The sequence below is a fragment of the Anomaloglossus baeobatrachus genome, chromosome 1 (genome assembly GCF_048569485.1).
Source record: "Anomaloglossus baeobatrachus isolate aAnoBae1 chromosome 1, aAnoBae1.hap1, whole genome shotgun sequence".
Taxonomy (NCBI): domain Eukaryota; kingdom Metazoa; phylum Chordata; class Amphibia; order Anura; family Aromobatidae; genus Anomaloglossus; species Anomaloglossus baeobatrachus.
The window spans coordinates 495,771,374-495,794,969 of NC_134353.1; the positions used below are offsets into that span (position 1 = coordinate 495,771,374).

Below are 23,596 nucleotides of genomic sequence, written 5' to 3' on the forward strand. Positions count from 1 at the left end.
AGTTTCTGGCAAATACAGCAGCAGTCTGTCTTTATAATTGTTGCACATTCCTAGCAGATACCTCTAGCACCCAACACATTCACTCCATATTATCACCAACTTTTTCCCCTTGAGAAAGAGTTCTATTATTCATTTCCTTTTAACGAGATTTTATGAAACATTCCAACATAAAGAAGCAAGTATGTGTTAAGATAATGATGTATGGCTTTCTAAATATTTTAAAAATCGAAAGTTGAAAATTATGACCAGCATTTGTATTCATCCCTAAGTCACTACTCAGGGACCACCTGAGGAACGCCTTTTTTTTCATTACTGCTGCAGGTCTTTTGAGGCATGTCTTTACCAGATTTACACATCTAGAGGCTGACATTTTTTTCTCACTCTTCATTTCAAAATAGCTCTAGTTTAGTGATATTGGATGGAGAACCACTGTTAGCAATTTTCATGTCTTTTCAAAGGTTCTCAATGGGATTTAGGTCTGGACTGTGACTGGCCATTCACAAATATGAATATGCTTTGATCTAAACCATCCATTGTAGCTCTGGCAGTATGTTTATGGGTGTTGTTCTGCTGGAAGGTGAACCTATGCCCCAGTCTCAAGTCTTTTGCAGCCTCTAACAGGTTTTTCTCCAGGAATACCCTGTATTTGGCTCCATCCATCTTCCCTTAAACTCTCATCCGCTTCTCTTTCCCTCTAAAGTAAATAATCCCCACAGTATGATGCTGCCACCACCATGTTTGATGGTGGAATAGCTTTTTCACGGTGATTTACAGTGTTCATTTTCTGACACACATAGCGTTTTGCATTTAGCCCAGAAAGTTCTACTTTGGTGTTATCTGACCAGAGCCCATTCTTCCACATGCTAGCTGTGTCCCCTACTTAGATATTTGCAAACTGCAAATGGGACTACTTATGGCTTGCATTAAAAAATGTTTTTCTACTTTACATTATTCCATAAAGGCCAGATGTGTGAAACATATGATAATATTTGCCCTGTGGGCAGATTCTCCCACATGAGCTATGGATTTTTGCAGCTCCTCCAAAGTGACCAGGGGCCTTTTGGGCACTTGTCTAATGAGAAATCACCTTGCAATGTCAGTTTAGGTGGCCAGGCATGTTTTGGTAAGTTTGCAGTTGTGCCATACATCTTCCATTTTTGGATGAAGGTTTTAGCAGTGCTCTGTGAGATGCTCAGAGCTTGGGTTACTTTCTTTATAACCTAGCCCTGCTTATGCCTACTTCACAACTGTGTCTCTGACCTGTCTGGTGTGTTCCTTGATTTTAATGATGCTGTTTGATCCCTAATGTTCTCAAACAAACCTCTGAAGCCTTCAGAGAACATTTAGAATGATACTGAAAATAATGTACCCATCAGTGGACTCAATTTACTAATTGGGTGACTTCTGTAGACATCAAGATTTTATTCAGGAACAACAGACTGTAGGGGGCTGAATAAAAATGCATGTCACAATTTTCAGATTTATATTTTTAAAATATTTAGAAAACTATACATTGTTTCCATTACACTTCACAAATATTTGTTATTTTGCATTGGTATATCACATAATATCCCAATAAAACACATACGTATATGATTGTGGGTGTAGCGTGAAAAAATGTGGAAAAGTTCACAGGGTGTAAATGCTTTTTCAATGCATTGCACTTTACACAAATAAACAGGTACAGAAAGCTGTTACATGATTTAAATCAGTTGCTTTTACTAGCCACCTCCTCTTGATGCTTCAGAATCCATCTTACAATAGGTCTCACAATAACATTCAGCATAAAGTAAGAGGCAGCAGTAAGATAGCAACACAAACCATCTGTTTAAATACTGCATCTCTACATACAGTGGTATCAACTAGTTCAGAAGCCTTACTGCACAAGCAGACGTCCATTCAACACCGTTTGAGTATGAATAATGCACAGGCTAGCCACCAGTCTCAAGACTTGAGCATGACAGCCTCATAAAACTATATGCAGTTGTCACGTGGCCACTGAAAATAGCTGACTTCAGTTTCTTTTTTTTTGAAGAGTCAGAACTATTAACACTAAGGGTATGACCGCACTTTGCGTTTCCAACTGCGTTTCAGCTGCTTTTTAGGTCCGCTTTGAACTGCAGCGTTTTCATGCCAAAAGGCATGCGTTTTGCTTTTCCATAATAGTCTATGAAAAATGTAGATTTCTAGTCCGCACTTTGCGTTTTAAAATGCTGCGTTTAATTTGCATAATTTGTGGCAAAAATCATGCGGTCAAAGAAGCAGCATGTCAATTGTTTTTGCCATTTCTGCAGCGTTTTGCTAACATTGAAGTCAATGAGAAGTATCAAAAAGCAACAAACATCAAAATTCCTGCGTTTTACATGCCTTTTAGCTACAGAAAGAGTGCGTTTTTTTTCTTCAAAAACGCATGCTTTTCAGACATTAAAATAATGGAATAATATGTCCCTTTACACACACACACATAGTCCGACAATTACATTTTTGAAAATTATGATTTTATTGCTATTTTAGCAATAAATATTATAAAACCGCTATAATTTCATAAAATATAACTATTTTCTTAAATAATTCAAAAATTATATGTGTTTTGCTTTTTTTCTCTTTTTTTCAGTGTTTGACTATTTAATCTTAATTTAGCAGTGTCTTGATGTTCAAAACGCATCTGTCAAAACGCAAGGGAAAAAGCATGTAAATAGCGCTGAAAACGCATCTAAAACGCGGTAAATACGCATGCGTTTTTAGTGCTAAATTTCTGAAAAAGGCAACTTTGGCTAAATTAATTAATTCCAAAACGTGCATTTAGAAATGCAACTAGGACAACGCAAAGTGCGGTCATAGCCTTAAATAGACTGGACTTTTTTTTTAGCTTTCCTAGTTATATGTAGAGATTTTATATTTTCGTTTCCTTTTACATCATAATGATTTCCATGATGTGATCCTCCATAAACAATATTTATGTAAAACCTCTTACACAATGTATGCACAGAATGCATTTTTTAATTGTTAGGCTAGGAACGCACTTTGTGTTTTTACCTGGGTTCTAGGTGCTTTTTAGGTCCGTCTTGGGAAGCACCTTTTTCTTGCCATAAGGCATGCGTTTTGATTTACCAGCAAAGTCTATGGAAAAATTGGATTTTCCGACCCTACTTTGCGTTTCTAAACGTTGCGTTTAATTTGCATATTTTGTGGCAAAAACCATGCGTTCAAAGAAGGAGCATGTAGTTGTTTTTGCCATTTTCGGTGTGTTTTGCTAACATTGGAGTCAATGGGAAATGGCAAAAAACAAGATTTCTTCAAATTCCTGCGTTTTACCTGCTTTTTCAGTGCAGAAAGCATGCGTTTTGGACTACCAAAACGCATGCTTTTTGATCAATAAAATAATGATTTCATAAGTTCCTTTATACACACACATAGTCCGACAATTTATATTAAATAAAATAGTAATTTATTGCAATTTTTCCTTAAAATATCATATTACCGCAATAATTTAATGAACATGATTTTGTCTATGATTATAGTTTTGGGTTTTTTTAAACCTTTTTTTCTTAGATTTTGACTATTTAAACTTTATTAAGTAGTGTCTTTATGTTCAAAACGCAACTATCAGAACGCAGGTGGAAACGCAGATAAAAAGCGCAGAAAACGCATCAAATACGTGGCAAAAACGCATGCGTTTTCAGCGCTAAATTTCTGAAAAAGGCAACATTGGTCAAATCAATTAAGCCCAAAACGTGCGTTTAGAACTGCAAGTAGGAGAACGCAAAGTGCGTTCCTAGCCTAAATCAACTGTCTAATAAAAGCAAAATGTAGCTATTTATATTGCTACTTTATTATAGTAGGGAATCTGGATGTAAGAATGTGTAGTATGCTTATGTATCTTATCTTTAGTTGCTAAGTTAATAAATGTATTAATATCTCTTGTAGTATGGCATAATAGGGCAGAGTTGACACATAGCATGGTACAAAACCCTCTGTTCTTGAAAGTTCATAGAGTGTAGATATATAAATATCACTAGGTGTTCTTATAATAAAGTGTTATGCACTTTATGTGTTAATTCTACTAGTTAAAAAAGAAAGCTTTCAAAATTTACCAAATGTTGAAAGTGCTATCTGTATTACACCAAGTGCACACATTGAGTATTTGGTGAGTTTTTTACCTCAGTATTTGTAAGACAAAACCAGGAGTGGGTAATAAATACAGAGGTGGTGCCCATGTTTCTACTATACTTTTCCTCTGATTGTCCCACTCCTGGTTTTAGCTTACAGATACTGAGATAAAAAACTCACCAAATTCTCAATGTGTGCATGTGGCCTTAGAAATACTGAGGTAAAAACTCACCAAATACTCAATGTGTGCACATGGCCTTACAAATACTGAGGTAAAGACTCACCAAATACTCAATGTGTGCACATGGCCTTACAAATACTGAGGTAAAAACTCACCAAATGCTCAATATGTGCACGTGGCCTTACAAATACTGAGGTAAAAACTCACCAAATACTCAATGTGTGCACGTGGCCTTACAAATACTGAGGTAAAAACTCACCAAATACTCAATGTGTGCATGAGGCCTTACAAATACTGAGGGAAAAACTCACTTAATACTCAATGTGTGAACCTGGTCTTAGGATATGACCGCACTTTGCGTTGTCCTAGTTGCATTTCTAAATACACATTTTGGAATTAATTGATTTAGCCAAAGTTGCCTTTTTCAGAAATTTAGCGCTAAAAATGCATGCGTATTTACCGCGTTTTAGATGTGTTTTCAGCGCTATTTACATGCTTTTTCCCTTGCGTTTTGACAGATGCGTTTTGAACATCAAGGCACTGCTAAATAAAGAAATGAAAAAAGAGAAAAAAAAGCAAAACATATATAATTTTTTGAATTATCTAAGAAAATAGTTATATTTCATGAAATTATAGCGGTTTTATAATATTTATTGCTAAAATAGCAATAAAATCAAAATTTTCAAAAATGTAATTGTCGGACTATGTGTCTGTGTAAAGGGACATATTATTCCATTATTTTAATGTCTGAAAAGCATGCGTTTTTGAAGGCAAAAACGCAGTGTTTCTGCACCTAAAAAGCATGTAAAACGCTGGAATTTTTATGTTTGTTGCTTTTTGATACTTCTCATTGACTTCAATGTTAGCAAAACGCTGCAGAAATGGCAAAAACAATTGACATGCTGCTTCTTTGAATGCATGGTTTTTGCCACAAATTATGCAAATAGAACGCAGTGTTTTAAAACGCAAAGTGCGAACTAGAAATCTACATTTTCCATAGACTATTACGGAAAAGCAAAACGCATGCCTTTTGGCATGAAAACGCTGCAGTTCAAAACGGACCTAAAAAGCAGCTGAAATGCAGTTGGAAATGCAAAGTGCGGTCTTAGGCTAGGGCCCCACTTTGCATTTGGAACCTGCGTTTTTGCAGCGTTTTGAGCAGTAGCGTTTTATGGCCAAATGGCTTGCGTTTTGTTTTTCCATGTTATCCTATGGAAATTGTGAAATTTCTGACCCCACTTTGCGTTTTAAAATGCTGCGTTTAATTTGCATATTTTGTGGCAAAAACCATGCGTTCAAAGAAGCAACATGTCAATTGTTTTTGCCATTTTGGGTGCGTTTTGCTAACATTGAAGTCTATGAGAAATGGCGAAAAACAAGATTCCAGCAACTTCCTGCGTTTTACCTGCTTTTCCAGTGCAGAAAACATGCTTTTTGGACATCAAAATAATGATTTCATATGTCCCTTTACACACACACACATAGTCCAATAATTAAAACTAAAAATTGTATAAAATTAATGCTATTTTTCCATTAAATATATTACCGCTATAATTTCATTAAATTAATCTATTTTCATTATTTTTCACAAAAATATAGATTTGTTTCTTTTTTTCCAATTTTTTCATTGAGTTTGACTATTTAAACTTTATTTAGCAGTGTCATGATGTTCAAAACGCATTATCAAAACGCAGGTGGAAAAGCAGGTAAAAAGCGCTAAAAACACATCAAAAACGTGGTAAATACGCATGCGTTTTCAGCGCTAAATTTCTGAAAAAGGCAACTTTGGTCAAATCAATTAAGCCCAAAACGTGCGTTTAGAACTGCAAGTAGGAAAACGCAAAGTGGGGCCCTAGCCTTAGCCTTAAGGCCCTGTCACACACAGAGATAAATCTGCGGCAGATCTGTGGTTGCAGTGAAATTGTGGACAATCAGTGCCAGGTTTGTGGCTGTGTACAAATGGAACAATATGTTCATGATTTCACTGCAACCACAGATCTGCCAAAGATTTATCTCTGTGTGTGACGGGGCCTTTACACTTGTCAGGAACATATAGTAAATCAGAGCTGATGATTAGCCACTATTTTAGATACATTGTGTTACACTGAGGTTTTTACAAATATCGCGACTGTTATGGCAGTGTCCAAATCTTCTCTACTGATTCTAACACTCTGCCTGATAACAGAGGTCTCTAATCAGTGCAGGCTGAATTGGGTGTCGATCAACAGATTGGTAGTACATAGACAGGCTATCAAGACTTAAGGGGGCTTTACACGCTGCGATATCGTTAATGAATTATTGTCGCGGTCATGGTGTTTGTGACGCACAACCGGTGTCATTAACGATATCGCAGTGTATGACAAATACGAGTGCCCTTAAATGATCGCAAAAGCGGTCAAAATCGTTTGCCGTGGAGAGGTCGTCCTTAAACTAAAAATCATTCTCTGCTAATTAGCGATGTTGTTCCTCGTTCATGCGGCACCACACATCGCTGTATGTGACACCGCAGGAGTGACGAACATCTCCTTACCTGCCCTCCACCAGCGATGCAGAAGGAAGGAGGTGGGCGGGATTGTTATGTTATACTGTGGACAGTAATGTGCTAAATTATAGTAAAATCTGTGCAGAGGCTGTTTAAAGGGCATTATGAATTGTAAAAGTATCTGTGTCTACAATTGTATTTATCAGCTCCTTGAAACTGTAGTTCCATCTTGATTTTTATCAAAATATGGCCACTATAGAAGATAAAATGGAAATGCCATACTAATCAATGACTTGAAATAAACTCTGCTGATAAGTAGACACACCGAGGCACATATTTAAACTGCACAGTAAAAAGTGTTACACCACAAATTCAATCTCCACATTGTAAGGATAATAAAAAAAATCCTCCTGGAAATCAGGTGCATACTTGGAGAATGTAGGACCACAAGAGCCACAAAGACCAGAGAAGGAATAGAGGTTTTTTTTTAAAAAACTTTGTGTCTTATTCTATACGTTCAGACACATGCACAAAATACTTTACACATTTAAACTGCGCTACTAAATTTGTTACATTATTATCTGGTAAATTAAAATGGATTGAAGTAAAAAGCATTTTACACTGGAGGGAAAACAGAATTTTCCAGAACTATTTTCCAGAAGTCTTTCAACCCTTGACTACACCAACCTGGTTGTTCCACATGGGGAATAACAGAAGAGATGAGCCCACATTTGTCAGTCTTTTTTAATTTATTCCTACAGAAGTTAAGGGAACAGTCAAGTGCACTTAGGAGATGGGGGCCTGGTAATCAACTCGTGAAGCTATGTGATGTGACCACATCGGTGAGATACGCATCTATCAGACATTTTAGCCAAATCCTGTATAGCTAAGGTAGATGCATGCTTGCTCTGCCACTTACAGAGCTTCCAAAGGAGAGGATAGAGAGAGTTCCGTAGTTCCCCATTCATAGCAGCAAACTGATAAAGCTCTATTCTTGGAACGAGTATGCGTTTTAAAGGTGCAAGCCACATTAATCACACATTTATGACATGTCTGACTGATTTGTTATAAATGTCTAAACTGGGAATTACCAAGAGATGAGCAAACTGGTTTGAAGCCTAATGAATTAGCTTGAATTTTACAACAAATATGGATTATCTTGCATCAAATTTGTTGTTATTCGCTGCTGAGCACTCTGTAAAACAATATGCTGCAGAAAGTTTATAGCCACACTCACTGCATAGTGAGTGGTGACTATACATGCTCACTGCACCATAACTAGAAGCAAGCGGCTGCAGGGAGAATATACAGTCATATGAAAAAGTTTGGGCACCCCTATTAATGTTAACCTTTTTTCTTTATAACAATTTGGGTTTTTGCAACAGCTATTTCAGTTTTATATATCTAATAACTGATGGACTGAGTAATATTTCTGGATTGAAATGAGGTTTATTGTGCTAATAGAAAATGTGCAATCTGCATTTAAACAAAATTTGACCGGTGCAAAAGTATGGCCACCCTTATCAATTTCTTGATTTGAACACTCCTAACTACTTTTTACTGACTTACTAAAGCACTAAATTGGTTTTGTAACCTCATTGAGCTTTGAACTTCATAGGCAGGTGAATCCAATCATGAGAAAAGGTATTTAAGGTGGCCACTTGCAAGTTGTTCTCCTATTTGAATCTCCTATGAAGAGTGTCGTCATGGGCTCCTCAAAACAACTCTCAAATGATCTGAAAATAAAGATTATTCAACATAGTTGTTCAGGGGAAGGATACAAAAAGCTGTCTCAGAGATTTAAACTGTCAGTTTCCACTGTGAGGAACATAGTAAGGAAATGGAAGAACACAGGTACAGTTCTTGTTAAGTCCAGAAGTGGCAGGCCAAGAAAAATATCAGAAAGGCAGAGAATAAGAATGGTGAGAACAGTCAAGGACAATCCACAGACCACCTCCAAAGACCTGCAGCTTCATCTTGCTGCAGATGGTGTCAATGTGCATCGGTCAACATCACTCATTAGATATATGAAACTGAAATAGCTGTTGCAAAAACCCAAATTGTTATAAAGAAAAAAGGTTAACATTAATAGGGGTGCCCAAACTTTTTTCATATGACTGTATCTTCCTGTTCTCCCTGTAGGCCTCGCTTCCAGTGAACCAGCCTAACATTATTTAAAAGTTATTTTTCTGCAGATTACTACTATATTTGCAGATCAATAGTGTTTTTGGACATTCGCTTTAAAATATGCACAGCATGTCCTACAATAGGGGTTACGCTGTATAGAGATGATTTCTCATAATTTCCTTTAATGTGTTTATCCACTTGTATATTTGGACTACTCTAATTTTCTCGATAATGGAAAGGTAATATATATTTTTTTTATTATATTATGGACAGTTTTGTTTCCTCCATTTTATTTTTTCATGTGATTTATGAATTTGAAAGAAAGTAATATTACTGTTCAGTGCAATATTGTGTAGTTTATGTACTCTGTGTACTTTTCTCAACAAAGCTATAAGGTGTCAAAGACGTCTGGTAGCCACTTCACTGTCTCCTGTCAGTGGAACAACGTGCCATTTATTGTACAGCTCAGTCATTTTTATAATAAAATCCATTACAAAGTGATTGATGGTTGTAAGAAAATGATATCAACACGTTTCATCACACCCTGGCACAACTCTTAATATATGGTTTCACACAGGAGTTTATCATGTGGTCATTTTATCAAGAAGCAGAATAGTAATTATTGTAACCTTCAGTTTTTCCGATGGGAATAGATCAAATTCGAGGGGACACAATTTCCAATCACTTTATATTACAAGATGTGAGTTTGGTCTACGCAACCTCTTTTAAAGAGTTTTTTTGTTCTCTGGGGTCTCTATGAAGTGACAAACCAAAACTGCGCAGAAAATAAATGTGCCAATATAGATAGGATATAAAGCAATTAAATATCTAATATAGAAAAATTGTCATTCATTCTAAAAGTGATGCAGGGAATATTTTAAGAGCAAGTCTGGGAATACAACTTATTGATGAGCCCGCAGCAACCCACACCTAAAATTCCCTTATGAAGAGCTTCTCTTCTTATTGTACATACAGACAACTATGGTTAAGTGCACATAGCATCTACATATCTATATTAAGAACGCTAAAATAATTTTGTTGGGTTGGAAACTGTCTTATAATTCTGCAACAATCCCCTTTTTCATGCATGTGTTTTTTATGTGAAGTTCAAAGAAAAAAAACATACAACTCAGTTGAGTATTTCAAGGTGGGAGTATTTCCTCTAAGAGGACAATATATTACCATATTTAAGAATTTACACATAAAGGTAAGAATAACCTGTAAATGCCAGTCTGTACATTTCAGGAAAACCTAAAACATATTTGCTTCTTTTCTTCAAACACTAGTTATGCATAACGCAAAGGAACATTTTGTATTCAATCTTGTTAGACAAACTAGTAATGTATCTAGACAGAATGAGTGAAAAAGATTCAAATATAATAAACTGTGTGCAATATTCTGCTTTGAACAGAATTTGTGTTTCCATTTTACCATAAGCTATGGGCATGACTTTTATGGACACGTCTGTAGGTTTTTGGTACGTGAACCAGTAGATGGCCTCTGTCTTACCCAGGATGGGGAACCACATCTCTGGCTGAGGTGCAGTACCTCTGTGGCGACGGTAGCCTCAGGGGTGCCACATATACGCAAGGGGCCAGTTACACAGCTAAAACCATCCTCTTGCACTCTTCAAATGTATATCCATTATGAAGGATTCAGAAATATTTCAATACTGGATGCGGGCTGATGCACTGCACTGACATTGGGGGCATTTTTCCTGTCTGGGAGCAGTAAGTGGGTACTTACATTGTGTAAATGGTAATAAGAGAGTACTATGTATGGGGACCAAGGTGGAAGTATAACCTTGTGGGGAGTATTATTATTGAAGTTTTAGTATTAAATGAAGCACAAATGGGGCACTATTACTTTGTTGAATGCATTATTACTTTTTGTATAGACATAGAGAACATGGGTTGTGAGGTAAAGGGGGGATAGGTGGGCATTTTGTACCGTGCCACAAAGGGGGCATCATTACTGTGCTGGACAAAAGAAGCAATATTATTGTATAAGGAAGGTGTTATTCAGGCACTGTGAGGTAGTAATATGTGCTCATTATGTGGGAGTTTTATTCAGTTATATTATAGTTGTGTTATTCAGACACTATGGATGGTCATGGCACGTAGGTTTTATTTGGCCCTTATATAGTGTTATTACATAGATATGTGATTTTTTTAGTGGATGTGTACAATACAGATTTGGCTATGTGGTGGATGTGACTGCCTTTCTCCCCAGACTATACACAGCATACCACCCCTACTGCTACTACCTATTAACTCTTGGATGTGGCTGCTGATTTTTGGAGAGAAAATATACCATAAGTATAAGGGCATGTGACATGTTCACAATACTACAGAGAAACATAGAAAAAAATCTAGAGAAAATCATCTGTATGCCTCTGCACAACAGGGATCTAGTAGATATAATAGTTGACATATTAGTGTATTCGCCTATACTGATCCTCAAAATGTCATATTTGGGTTTTTGAGAAGTAAAAAAGTGAGAAATGCTACTGATTTACCAAGATTTTAAAGCACCACTTCGATAATATAGTCACAAGGGTCATACAATGGTTCTGTATAATAATCTAATGACTATTACGCATATATTACTATGAGAATACACTGCTGTATCTATACAATTATGGAGAAAGATGGTCATGTTCAAAGTAGTATTTTGCAGCTGAATGTTTATGATGAGCTCTGGACCATTCTTAGAGGTTTTTCCATGTGGACTGGTCTACAAGGTCCAAAATGGATGCCATCTTCATACATGAAAAACCTGCTGGAGGAGCTAAGAACTGTCAAAGTGCTAATTCCATGGAATCATATGACTAAAAATGACATTTTAATTTTACTGTTTACTGAACACGTTGCTAGATAAATTATCATCCTGTCCAATGTAACCAGACAGTTTTGGACATTGAATTAGATACAGTGAAGTAAAAAAGCAATACATATTCCTCTTTCTAAGACATATCTTAAGATGTGATTTGCTATGTTTCTTTCTTTCTAAAGAAAAACGAAATGGGAAAATACCATGGATTATTGTTCCCAATGTTTAATGAAGATAAGGTTGGATATTAAATAACATTGATGGGAGAAGATGGAGATTCTTTATTGTTAGATGTGTGTTTAGTGCTCCTCATTAACATTATGTATCCCCATCTTTTAGACCTATTCAACTTTTTAGAGATAACAGTTGGATTATACAACAGCTGCAGACTGATGGCGCTTGAGAGAGATCTCGGTCAGTCCGTCACAGGAGGCAGGTGTCGTGTTTTAAATAGGGAAGGGGGTGTCACGATTCCTCTGTGCAGAGCATCTTGCAGACTAGAAGATGCTCTGCTGCGTTTTCCTGAAATACATTCCTGTCAGTTACATGATTCCTCTGTGCAGAGTATCTTGCCTTTGGAGATGCTCTGCTGCACCTTCCTGACTTTCTGAGCTAGCAGCTTGTTTGACAGCACAGGATTCCATGTTGGTGCTGATTACTCAGATGTTCCTCCTTACTTGTAATTGCTCAGGCGTCTTACTGAGCATGCTCACCCAGATCTTTGCAAGTTGTATTTTCTGGTTCTGCTGTTGCCTCTGCTAGTGTTCTAATATTTGTGTTCTGACCCTGAATTGCTATTTGACTTTTCACTGCTTGCTCCCTGTTCCAGTTGTGACCTCCTGCCAATTGACCTCGGACCGTTATCTGACCACGTCTCTGTTTTCTCCCTGAACCTATTATGTGCTCTCCTGGATTTCTGAGCCTCAGATATTGACCTGAGTACGCCTCCGTTTACTCCTTGTGCTCATACGTGTCCTCCCGTTACCAGACCCCAGATTACTGACTACTCTTCCATCCATTCTGCCCGGAAGTAGTAACTGCATCATAGCGGGTAGAAGAGCTCCAAGTGCAATTTCACATCCCAAAGAACGTATGGTTCATTTGCATAAGATTTAACTGCAAAACAGATTTCTGCTATAAACGTTTGGATATAATCAGCAATAAAGCCACCATCATACCATCATGCCACCCCACCACCGTGCGGAGCTGCCGCCCCACCACCGTGTGGAGCTGCCGCCCAACCTACACCCCACCTACTGTCTCCTCCCCAAAATCCTATAGAATGTAAGCCCGCAAGGGCAGGGCCCTCTTCCCTCTGTACTAGTCTGTCTATTGTAACTTATATATGTATTCTGTATGTAGCCCCCTTCTCATGTACAGCACCATGGAATCAATGGTGCTCTATAAATAAATAATAATAATAATAATAATAATAATAATAAATAATCATACAAGCCATTAGTTTAAGGAGTAAAATCCTCATAACAGGTTCCCTTTAAACAATAATGAGGGTAAGGCACAACTAGAAATACAGAATGGACAGGGATAGATTGTGTCTAGAGTGCCTTCCATTAGGAGGCATCCCTTTGATATACTGAGGTTACAGTACAGAACATGTGCTTTATTATAATTGCAGCAATAACATGCAAGTTATTTAATTCCTGCATTTACATAAAAAATTATTGCAGCTAAGCACACTGTCATTTGCAGTAGACTATTTCTTATGTGTTAATAATTCTTCAGGCAATATTGCATTGCAGCTAAGTTGAATTATTTCATTTGGTCTTAGATGTTCAATGAAGCTTTATAATCTGTGGCCGGTGGCCTTGTTGCACATTTAAATACATGTAAAAAAAAAAGCCTAAAAGTCATTCTGTCTGCTTGAATTGGGGAAGGAGCATTATATCAGAACTGGTTATATCAGAACCAAACATATATTTAATTAAAATCTATAATTATTTTAAATAATTTTAGTTTATTCGCATTTCATGAAAATCTGTAACAAGAAGGGCGCTGAATAATTTGAGCCACCTCGTACCTTAGACTACCACTGACAATGTCGGTTGTAATGTATTGTCAGGGTTTCCTTTTCCCATAATATTACTTTGTTTTCCTTTTGAGATCAGGAAAGTTGTTTTAAAAATTAAGAAATAATCTGCCAATAACGATTGATTTTTCATTATACTGAAGGTCGTGAATAGAGATCTAGATTTTACCAAAAACAATTTTAACTGGCTTATTCAAACAAAATCAATATTGAAGCTTTACTGCTTCCAGGTTTTCACTACTCAATATTTTGCCTGTGCGCTAGCATTGTTTATCCTTCAAATATTGTATGGATCAAAATCACTAACCTCATGAATGATCAGTCACACCTCATGAATGGTCAATCACACCACATGAATGGTCAGTCACACCATATGAAAGGTCAGTCACACCATATGAAAGGTCAGTCACACCACATGAATGGTCAGTTACACCATATGAATGGTCAGTCACACTACATGAATGGTCAGTCACACCATATGAATGGTCAGTCACACTACATGAATGGTCAGTCACACCACATGAATGGTCAGTCACACCACATGAATGGTCAGTCACACCATATGAATGGTCAGTTACACTATATGATTAATCAGTCACACCACATGAATGGTCAGCTACACCACGTGAATGGCAGTCACACCACATGAACGGTCAATTACAACACATCAATGGTTGATCAGACCACATCAATGGTCTGTCACACCCATGAATAGTAAGTCAAACCACATAAATTATCTCACCACAAGAATAGTTAGTCAAACCACATGAATGGTCAATGATAGCACATAAATGGTCAGTGACATCACATAGATGGCAAGTCACACCACATGAACGATACGTCACACCACATGAATAGTCTCACCACATGAACAGTCAGTCAAAACATATGAATGGTAACTCCCACCTCATGAATATTTAGTCATAAAACTTGAATGGTCAGTTACACCATGTGAATGGTCAGTCAAGCCACATGAATGGTTAGTCATGCAACTTAAATAGTCAGTTACAGAATAGTAGTTTGAATAGTAAGTCAAACCATATCAATGGTCAGTCACACCACATCAATAGTCATCAATGGTAAGTCATACCACATTAATGGCCAGTCACACCACATGAATGGTCAGTCACACCAGATCAATGGTCAATCACATAACATGAATGGTAAGTCACTCCATATGAATGGTTAGTCACACCACATGAATAGTCAATCATGCTTCATGAATAGTAAACCCCCCCAAATGAATGGTCAGTCATACCACTTGTATGGTCAGTTACACCACATGAATGCTTAATCATGCTTCATGAATGGTAAGCCACACCAAATGAATGGTACGTCATACTACTTGTATAGTCAGTCACACCACATGAATGGTCAGTCACACTTCATGAATGGTAAGTTACAACACATGAATGGTTAGTCATGACACTTAAAGTCAGTTACACCACATGAATGGTAAGTCATACCACATCAATGGTCAGTCACACCACATCAATGGTCAATCCCATAACATGAATGGTCAGTCACAGCACATAATTTTTCAATCACATAACATGAATGGTAAGTCACACCACATGAGTGGTCAGTCACAACACAGCAATGGTCAGCCAAACCACATTAATGGTAAGTTACACCACATGAATGGTCAGTCACACTACATGAATGGTCAGTCAAAAACACATAAGTGGCTAGTCACACCACCTGAGTGGTCAGTCACACCACATGAATGGTTAGTCATGCCAATTGAATAATCAGCCACACCACAAGAATGGAAAGTCACAACACATGAATGGTCAATCACACCACATGAATGGTCAGTCACACTACATCAATGGTAAGTCACAGCAAAATAATGGTCAGTCAACAGTCAATGTGGAAATTGATATGAATGGTGATTTACATCCATACAGCAAGGATATATAATAATATATCTGTATTATGTATTTTCTCTTGTTCTTGGACAATTGCCTTTTGGAAAATATATCAACTAGTATAATTTATTAATTAAATATATATTCTATATTATTTCTATGTAATTTAATAAAGGAACTGTAGCTTTCTGATCTTTTCAGTTTATATGAAGATATCTAGCTAATGGCAATGAACATAATTTGAGTAGCATTAAGAAGACTGGAAATATATATGCATCATATCTACTTTCATTAGGAACTCATATTTAAAGAGGCATTGCACTTTTAAAAAAGTAGTCCACAGATGATTGGATGAAATAGAAAAAAAATACTAATTCATCATCCTTTGGTCCATTACTGCCCCCTGTTGCTGCTCCAGTTTCTATGTTTTGTCTACAGAAGTGATGTCACTTCACCTTCTTTGGCGTAGATATCACATCACTCTCCCCAGGTATGGCACCAGCTCCCTGCCACTGCTCTCATCTTTTTGTTTTGTCTGTGAGATCATAATACCAGTGCACATAAGCATTGCAGCCAATCACCAACTCAGCAGCTTTGCGCATGTAGACCACACAAGCCGCCAAGCTCAGTGATCGACTGTACCAGTGAAATCCACTGCCAATATGAAGTCACTGCTGCAGGCAAAACACAGAGACAGGAGCAGCGACAGAGAGTTGCACCCAGGAAAAGTGAGTACTATCTGTATTTTTTTCTTTTTTGTAGTATGTGATCATTTAAAAAAACACTTTCCTTAAGGCTATGTTCACACTGCATCTTTTATTGCAATTTTGGTGCATTTTTTAGGTCACAAAGATGCATCTAAATGCATGCATTCCCTTCCCCCAGCAAAGTCTATGAGATTTCTATTTTGCTGTCTACACTGGGCATCTTTTTTTGTCTGCAACTTGGCTGCGTTTTTGAAGATGCCGCATGTCAATTCTTTTTAAATTTTTCCAGCATTTTTGAGCCCTTCCAGTCAATAGATTTGATTTAAAAAACGTATTGGGAAAAATTCGGTAAAAATGTGGCAAAACACATACGTTTTTGCCGCTCGTGCTTTTTTGGGGCCAAAAACACTGCATCTTTGTGGTTAGAAAAGATGTACTGTGTGAAAACAATTTTAATTATTGTAATATACACTGATACATTTCAATTTATTCAATGAGAATCCTTTTTTTTTTAATAAATCCTAACTAATTTATTATTTACTTTATATCATTAATTATATAAGAAAACGTGTTATTTATATTGTAATCCACTAATGCGTTTCTTACAGGGGTTGTCCTACAATATCAAATTATCACCAGGGGTATAACTGTAAGGAGTGCAGGAGCTGCAGTTACACCCACATCCTGGCATCTGAAGGGACCTAAAGGCACTTCTGACCTATGTGAGAAGACTAATACAGTTAAAGAAATGTGATGTTGTTGGCCTTGTTGAAGATTTTGCATTGGGGCACATGAGCTTCAAGTTATGTCACTCTTATCACCTATCCAATAATACGAATGTGGGCACTACTAATGATGGGTGAGCATGTTCAGCACCTCTCGGTACTCTATCAAGCATTGGGGTGCTCGGGTACTTGCGGATCTTGGATAAGTATCATGGGTGCCCAGATATGTCGTCCGTGAAACATTGAACACAAAGCACAGGCTTCCCTCAACTGCATGATGTCTGCAGCCACCACAGTGAGAGCTACTTGTAGTCTCTAAATGACTCTACCTGGGGGTTACAACAACATTTTTGGATGTAGTATGTCTAAAATACCTTAAACCTCCCTCACCCTGGAAATGCTCTATTTATGGCTAATATGTAGGCAGAGAGCCGAACTGCCCAACCATTGACTTCTATTATACATGTTACTTGAATTGAGCACTTTCGTACTGTCTGACCTGCTCAACTCAAATACCAAGCACCTGAGAATTTTAAGCGAGCTTTACAAGCTACGATATCGTTAACGATTTATCGTCGGGGTAATGGTGTTTGTGATGCACATCCGGCGTCATTAACGATATCGTAGCGTGTGACACTTATTTGCGACCTAAAACGATCGCAAAAGCGGTCAAAATCGTTTGCTGCGGAGAGGTCGTCCTAAAACAAAAAATCGTTCTCTTCTAATTAGGGATGTTGTTCATCGTTCCTGCAGCAGCACACATCGCTATGTGTGACACTGCAGAAGCAAGGAACATCTCCTTACCTGCCTCCACTGGCAAGGCGGAAGGAAGGAGGTGGGCGGGTTGTTTACGTCTCGCTCATCTCCACCCCTCCGCTTCCATTGGACGCCTGCTGTGTGATAGGTAAGTCCGTGTGACGGGGGTAAGCGAGGTTGTGCGTGACAGGCAGCGATTTGCCCGTGTCACACAACCGACGGGGGCGGGTACGATCGCTTGCTATCTCGCTAGTGAGATCGCAGCATGTTAAGCCCGCTTTAGTGTTTGCCCATCACTATCCACCACCATTCCATTCCAAAGAAGTGACACAGGAATCTTGTTCTTTGTAGGAGATGAACCCCATGATTATACTCTTCCAGTGACAAATGAACATTTCATTTTTCCAAATTATGATGTGGTGTCATGTTAAAGGCTTAGATATTTAAAATTGTGGGGGAAAAACTAGGCAGCAAATTGGAGGTTTGATGTAAAAAAATTGTTTAAAACAGCTGAGAGTCCGCAGTGGTTGATACCTTTTTATGGCTAACTGAAGAGATGGTAATAAATAGCAAGCTTTCCAGACTATGCAGGTCTCTTCATCAGGCTCAGTCTAAACACAAAATCTGAAGAGTCACATATTTATACACAACAGGCCATAGAATGGAGGTTTTTTTACTGCCTTATTCTATGTCCTGTTGTGTATAATTTTGTGACTCTTCAGATTTTGTGTTATATTGGGACTGATGAAGAGATCTGAGTAGCCTGGAAAGCTTGCTATTATTACCATCTTTTCAGTTAGCCATTAAAAGGTATCAACCACTGAGGACTCTTTAGCTCCATTTACTGAATTAGATTAGAAAAGGCTTTGCCTCAGAGTTGATGCTTTTTATCTATGTATAAACATATCAAGGAAGACAGAATAAACAACTGACATCAGAAAGGATAGTGCGCAGAAGATGAAAGGTATTTGAAGCAGGAATATTGTTGAATGATAAAGACTTGAAGTAGAACAAGATAAAAGTGTATGTCACCTCCCACCTCTATGATCACCAGGCTTTTAAGAATTTTCCCAATATAACAGTTTATGGATAAAAAAGAGTTTACTGACTCTTTGGGGGTCCAACTACTGGGACCACCAGTGATCCCAAATTGGGGCTTTTCCGGTCAAGCATGAGCATCTCCATATATTTCATTCTCAAGGAGGCTTCCCAGATAGCAGATTACAACACTTGGCTATTAGTGGCAGTCCTATAAACAATGAATGTGGTGTGCATGCTTGACCTCTCCAGCAATCAGCAACTTACTATATTGGGAAGTAAAACCTTCGAGAGTAGACAATAATGTATGACATGGTGCTCCATGATATTGATGATACAAAATTGATGGTGTATTGTTGTGTTAGGAGAGTGGAGTTGGAGGCAAATGGAAGAGTGGAATCAGCCACTGGATATCAAAAGGTAGATTAGAAGTCAAACAAGGTAAAAGTTGTTTTTCACTGGGTTGTTGTTTTAGGTATTAAAATAGATTATGAAGGAAGGATATGAAGGAAGAAAGAAAATGGTTGGCTTGTGGTTCCTTTAACCATGATATAACTATAGCTGTGCTATCATTACATTAAGTTATGAACTTATGGATAAATCTTTTTAAAATGAACAACTATTAAGGCAGGAAGCATTATGTAACCCCTCCTGCCAACAAAGGCACCATTTTCACCCTAAAAGAATTTGAAATCCCAGTACATAGCAACATAATATATTTTCCCTATTTTTAACCTTCAACAACCCCCTTGGCATAAATCAATGGAAATAAAAAAAATCATTTTAACCACAGTTCACTGAGTTTTAATCATTTTCTTTATCGATAGAGCCATTTTCTAAGCGAAGGGTTTGACGAATGGTTTTATCTGAAGTCTGCTTAATGGATTCAATCCAATTTCAAGTCTTACCAGATTGTTTTTTCTACAGTCAGCAGATCTGGATCAATCCATTTATCCTACTTGTTAAATAAAAGATTTGCGCTAAACATGATTTAATGTAAGCAAAAATACTGCAGTGCACAATTTAATACTGCACCTAGAACATAAGAACAAACAGCCATATCTATGGCACAGTGTTGTTCTACTGAAAAAAGCTGCAGTGTGTGATTGTCCAGGAAAGTGCTGGTGATCTTGGCAGAAATGAAGGTACTAATTACCACAGTGGAATAACAATTTCAAGCAAATACATAATTTTCTAAATTATCAACTAGCCGTTTAACACAAAGATGGACTTGTATGCTGCTTTCCATTAAAACAAAAAGTGTGTAATTAAGACTTGGTTACAAAACAGTCACGTCATTATTAAATTAAAATGCATCTTACTACAGCTCAATTAAACATTTGACAGGCACTTTGAGGGAGTAACGCAATCTACAAATTCAAGGCACGCATGGAATATATAAACTATGGAGCAATACCACCATTTCTTCAAATTAATAAGCAAATGAAATGGTTATACTTTATAAAGCAGAGAGGAAAATGAAAATTACTTGTACATTAAGGGTGTACATTCAATTGCGGCTGATAAAAATGATTTATATTATGTTCGGACGTTGCCAGCTTAAAAAGTAGTGCACATTCTCAACTTGAATGAGATATTTCATCACTTCGTCCAGTATGTAGATGTCAGTTTTAAAAGGAATGCAATCTGGACTATAGTAAATTACAGAAAAAAAGCCAAATAAAAGATGACATCACCTTTGGTGCATATTTGAAAGCATTTCCAAAGTGATAAGTAGATGCAATGCGATGTGTGAATGAAAGCAGCATTATCTTCGGGCTTGATTATTGGCAAAATATTCTAAAAATGTTTCCAACTTACTCAAATGTTTTGCCTCTGGCTATTCAGATGGTGACTCTGTGGTATTTTACCTTATGGTGCAGAGATATAGAGAAAAGGGGAGGAGCGCTGGGAATTGACGCATTGTACTTAAGTTTCTGACATACTGTACAGGGTTTTGATTAGGGAATGCCTGCACTTACCTCCCAAAGCTTGCTTCATAACAAAATCCATACTGATGGCTTTTGATTCCTTCCACTCAGTGTATTTTATATATTACATGCAAGAAAAGCAGGTAAACTCCTGTGTTCTATCCTGGAATAAATGAAAACATATACACTTACATAGCTTTATAATGTCAAAATCACCTAAAACAATCCTAACATATTTCCTGATTTCCCCTTGCTGAAATATTACAATGTAAAAATATCAGCCAATGTGCCTGCAAGTTTTATACAGCGCTTTTCATTATCACATCCACCTAACAATGAATCAAATGGGGTTAAGAAAAAGAATACACAAATAAAAATAATATTTTATTTGGGGTTGTTTGTAAATTAACCCTGAATCAAATGGGGTCACGAAAAAGAATACACGAAAAACAATAATATTTTATTTGGGGTTGTTTGTAAATAAACCATGAATTAAATGGGCTCAAGAAAAAGAACACACGGAAAATAATAATATCCTGTTTTGGGGTTGTTTGTAAATAAATAATAAAGCAAATGGGGTCAAGAAAAAGGATAAATGAAAAATAATATTTTATTTGGGGTTGTATGTAAATAAACAATGAATCAAATGGGGGTCAAGAAAAAGAATACACAAAAAATAATATTTTATTTGGGGTTGTTTGTAAATAAATAAATAATTAATCAAATGGGGTCAAGAAAAAGGATACATGAAAAATGATAATATTCTGTTTTGGGGCTGTTTGTAATTAAATAATAAATCAAATGGGGGTCAAGAAAAAGAATATATGAAAAATGGTAGCATTTTGTATGGGGTTGTTTGTAAGTAAACAATAAAGCAAATGGGGTCAAGAAAAATAATACATGAAAAATAGTAGTATTTTATTTGGGGTTGTTTGTAAAGAAATAATGAATCAAATGGGGTCAAGTAACAATACATGAAAAATAGGAATGTTCTATTTGGGTCTGTTTGTTAATAAAGTATTAAGATCATGTCAGTGTAAGGGTATACGTCTCTTTTCATGGTATTACATTGTTTTAACACTTGGAGACGTTTGCAGTCTTCAAGGTGTGTCCTATGTGTGGCTTCCACTAGCATCTGGACGGGACTGTCTACATGTCTGGTGGGAAGTGTCTAAGGGACATTTGAAGGTGAGGTGTCCTGGTCTTCATAAGTCACTGGTATCTTCACATAATAGATGGAAAATGTCAGAATTACCCACAACCAAAACACATTTCATGTCAATGAGGTCAAGTGCAAGTCACATTGCTAAAGCAGGCGTAGACTTCCCATCTATCTACCACAATGCAGCTTGTGTCTCCTGCTGTCTCCACACTTCACAAGACGCACAGACACACAAATTATGATGCCTCACACTTTTCAGCCTTCTGTTTTGACAGGCAATATACCATCATAATAAGGAACAAAACACAAAATCATTCTTTGCAGTAGAATGTGTTCCACCTCACTGCACAACCTAGTGGGTTGCAACAAATGATATCCCAGAGAAGTCCTACTCCTGCACTGCAGGTGATAAGAGCTGTCATTTTCTCAATATACCATAGCTTCTTGCCTCCCTCTACTGGTACTTCAAAGACTGGCAACATTATGACTCATTTCATATCCTAAAGAGCAGCCCTGATATTTAACATTGGGACCCATCTGCATGTAGAGTTGGAAATGGGCCAAAAAAAGTTACTGCATGTATGTCACAATGCTATCATATTGTTCACATATTGCAAATGCTGACATAAACTTCTCTCTATATATAACACCAGAGCATTAGCTGCAGCATGCTCTGCTGGTCAATAAATCTCAGCACAGTTCTCCAAGACAGCACATGCTGCAAGCACAGTATTCAAGAAACAATGTATCAGCAGAAAAGGACAAAACAAGCAAATCACGGACTGTGTCAGAGGAGAACACAATCCATGCAAAGGCTGTGCCTGGAATGCCATGATTAGCATAGCTAAGGAGAAATCACCCAGGAACCCTGAAATCAGCAAGGATGCATAGACCTAGTTTCAGCACCAGGAGGGATGGGACAGCTCCCTACCAGTATGCAAGCTAAGGAGTACACACAAATGGAAGGGATCAGCCAGTACCTTGTCTTCTTCAGCAGAAAGGAGATCCTGCAGTTTGCCTGTCCTTTCAGTAACAACTCTGCACCATGGAAGGAAAAGCTCGCCCCCCTCCCCCTAGAGTATCCTTTTTTTCTGTAGCACAGTCTCCTCCTCCCCTAGTCCATGTGTGCTCTCAACAGGAACTGCAGCCGCTGCTGAAGGGCATTTAGGGAAGAGACAGCTTCATGAAGTTACTGTAGATCCTGCCTAATAATGGCCGGATATCACAAGGGCATATGGAGGGGATGCAATGGGGGCATGCAGAAGAGGCACCAGACACTCACACAGAGGTGAAGCTAGACGAGCAGCAATAACCTTCCCTTTTTCCTTCCATAAATTCTCTTTTTTTTAATCACAGCATTTCCGGAGCATCCCACTTACATTTATTTGATCCCTCCTTCTAACATGTCATAAGCTAGACTATACAGTTTTTTTTCCTCTTTGGAGTTAAAATACATGATGACATAATGTAGTAGGGATAAATATACCAGGGTAGGGTGTTACTCCACCTTTTCTCTGGGATGTTGTACCTGCTTCATTATTTATTGTTCTGCACATCCAGGCTGCTGAATGTACAGCTTATTTATGCAGCGCACTTTGGCAGCTCTAATTAATAGGTGAAAAGTGTT

At 37.5% G+C, this 23,596-nt stretch overlaps 1 protein-coding gene across 3 annotated transcripts in view; it reads right to left on the minus strand.

The window, feature by feature from the left end:
• CPLX1 (complexin 1) overlaps positions 1–23,310 on the minus strand; it is a 351,093-nt gene extending 327,783 nt beyond the window's left edge. Inside the window, exons 1-2 of one of the 3 annotated variants that reach the window (XM_075315640.1) lie at positions 23,252–23,310; positions 20,859–20,970 (exon numbers count right to left, since the gene is read on the minus strand). In XM_075315640.1, the coding sequence (XP_075171755.1) occupies positions 20,859–20,889 (31 nt within the window). In that variant the 5' untranslated portion in view covers positions 20,890–20,970; positions 23,252–23,310. Of the gene's footprint in view, positions 1–20,697; positions 20,765–20,858; positions 20,971–22,949; positions 23,204–23,251 lie in introns of those variants that run through there. The other 2 variants (XM_075315633.1, XM_075315650.1) reach the window with 2 other exon arrangements.
• Between the last annotated feature and the right edge of the window lie 286 nt (positions 23,311–23,596).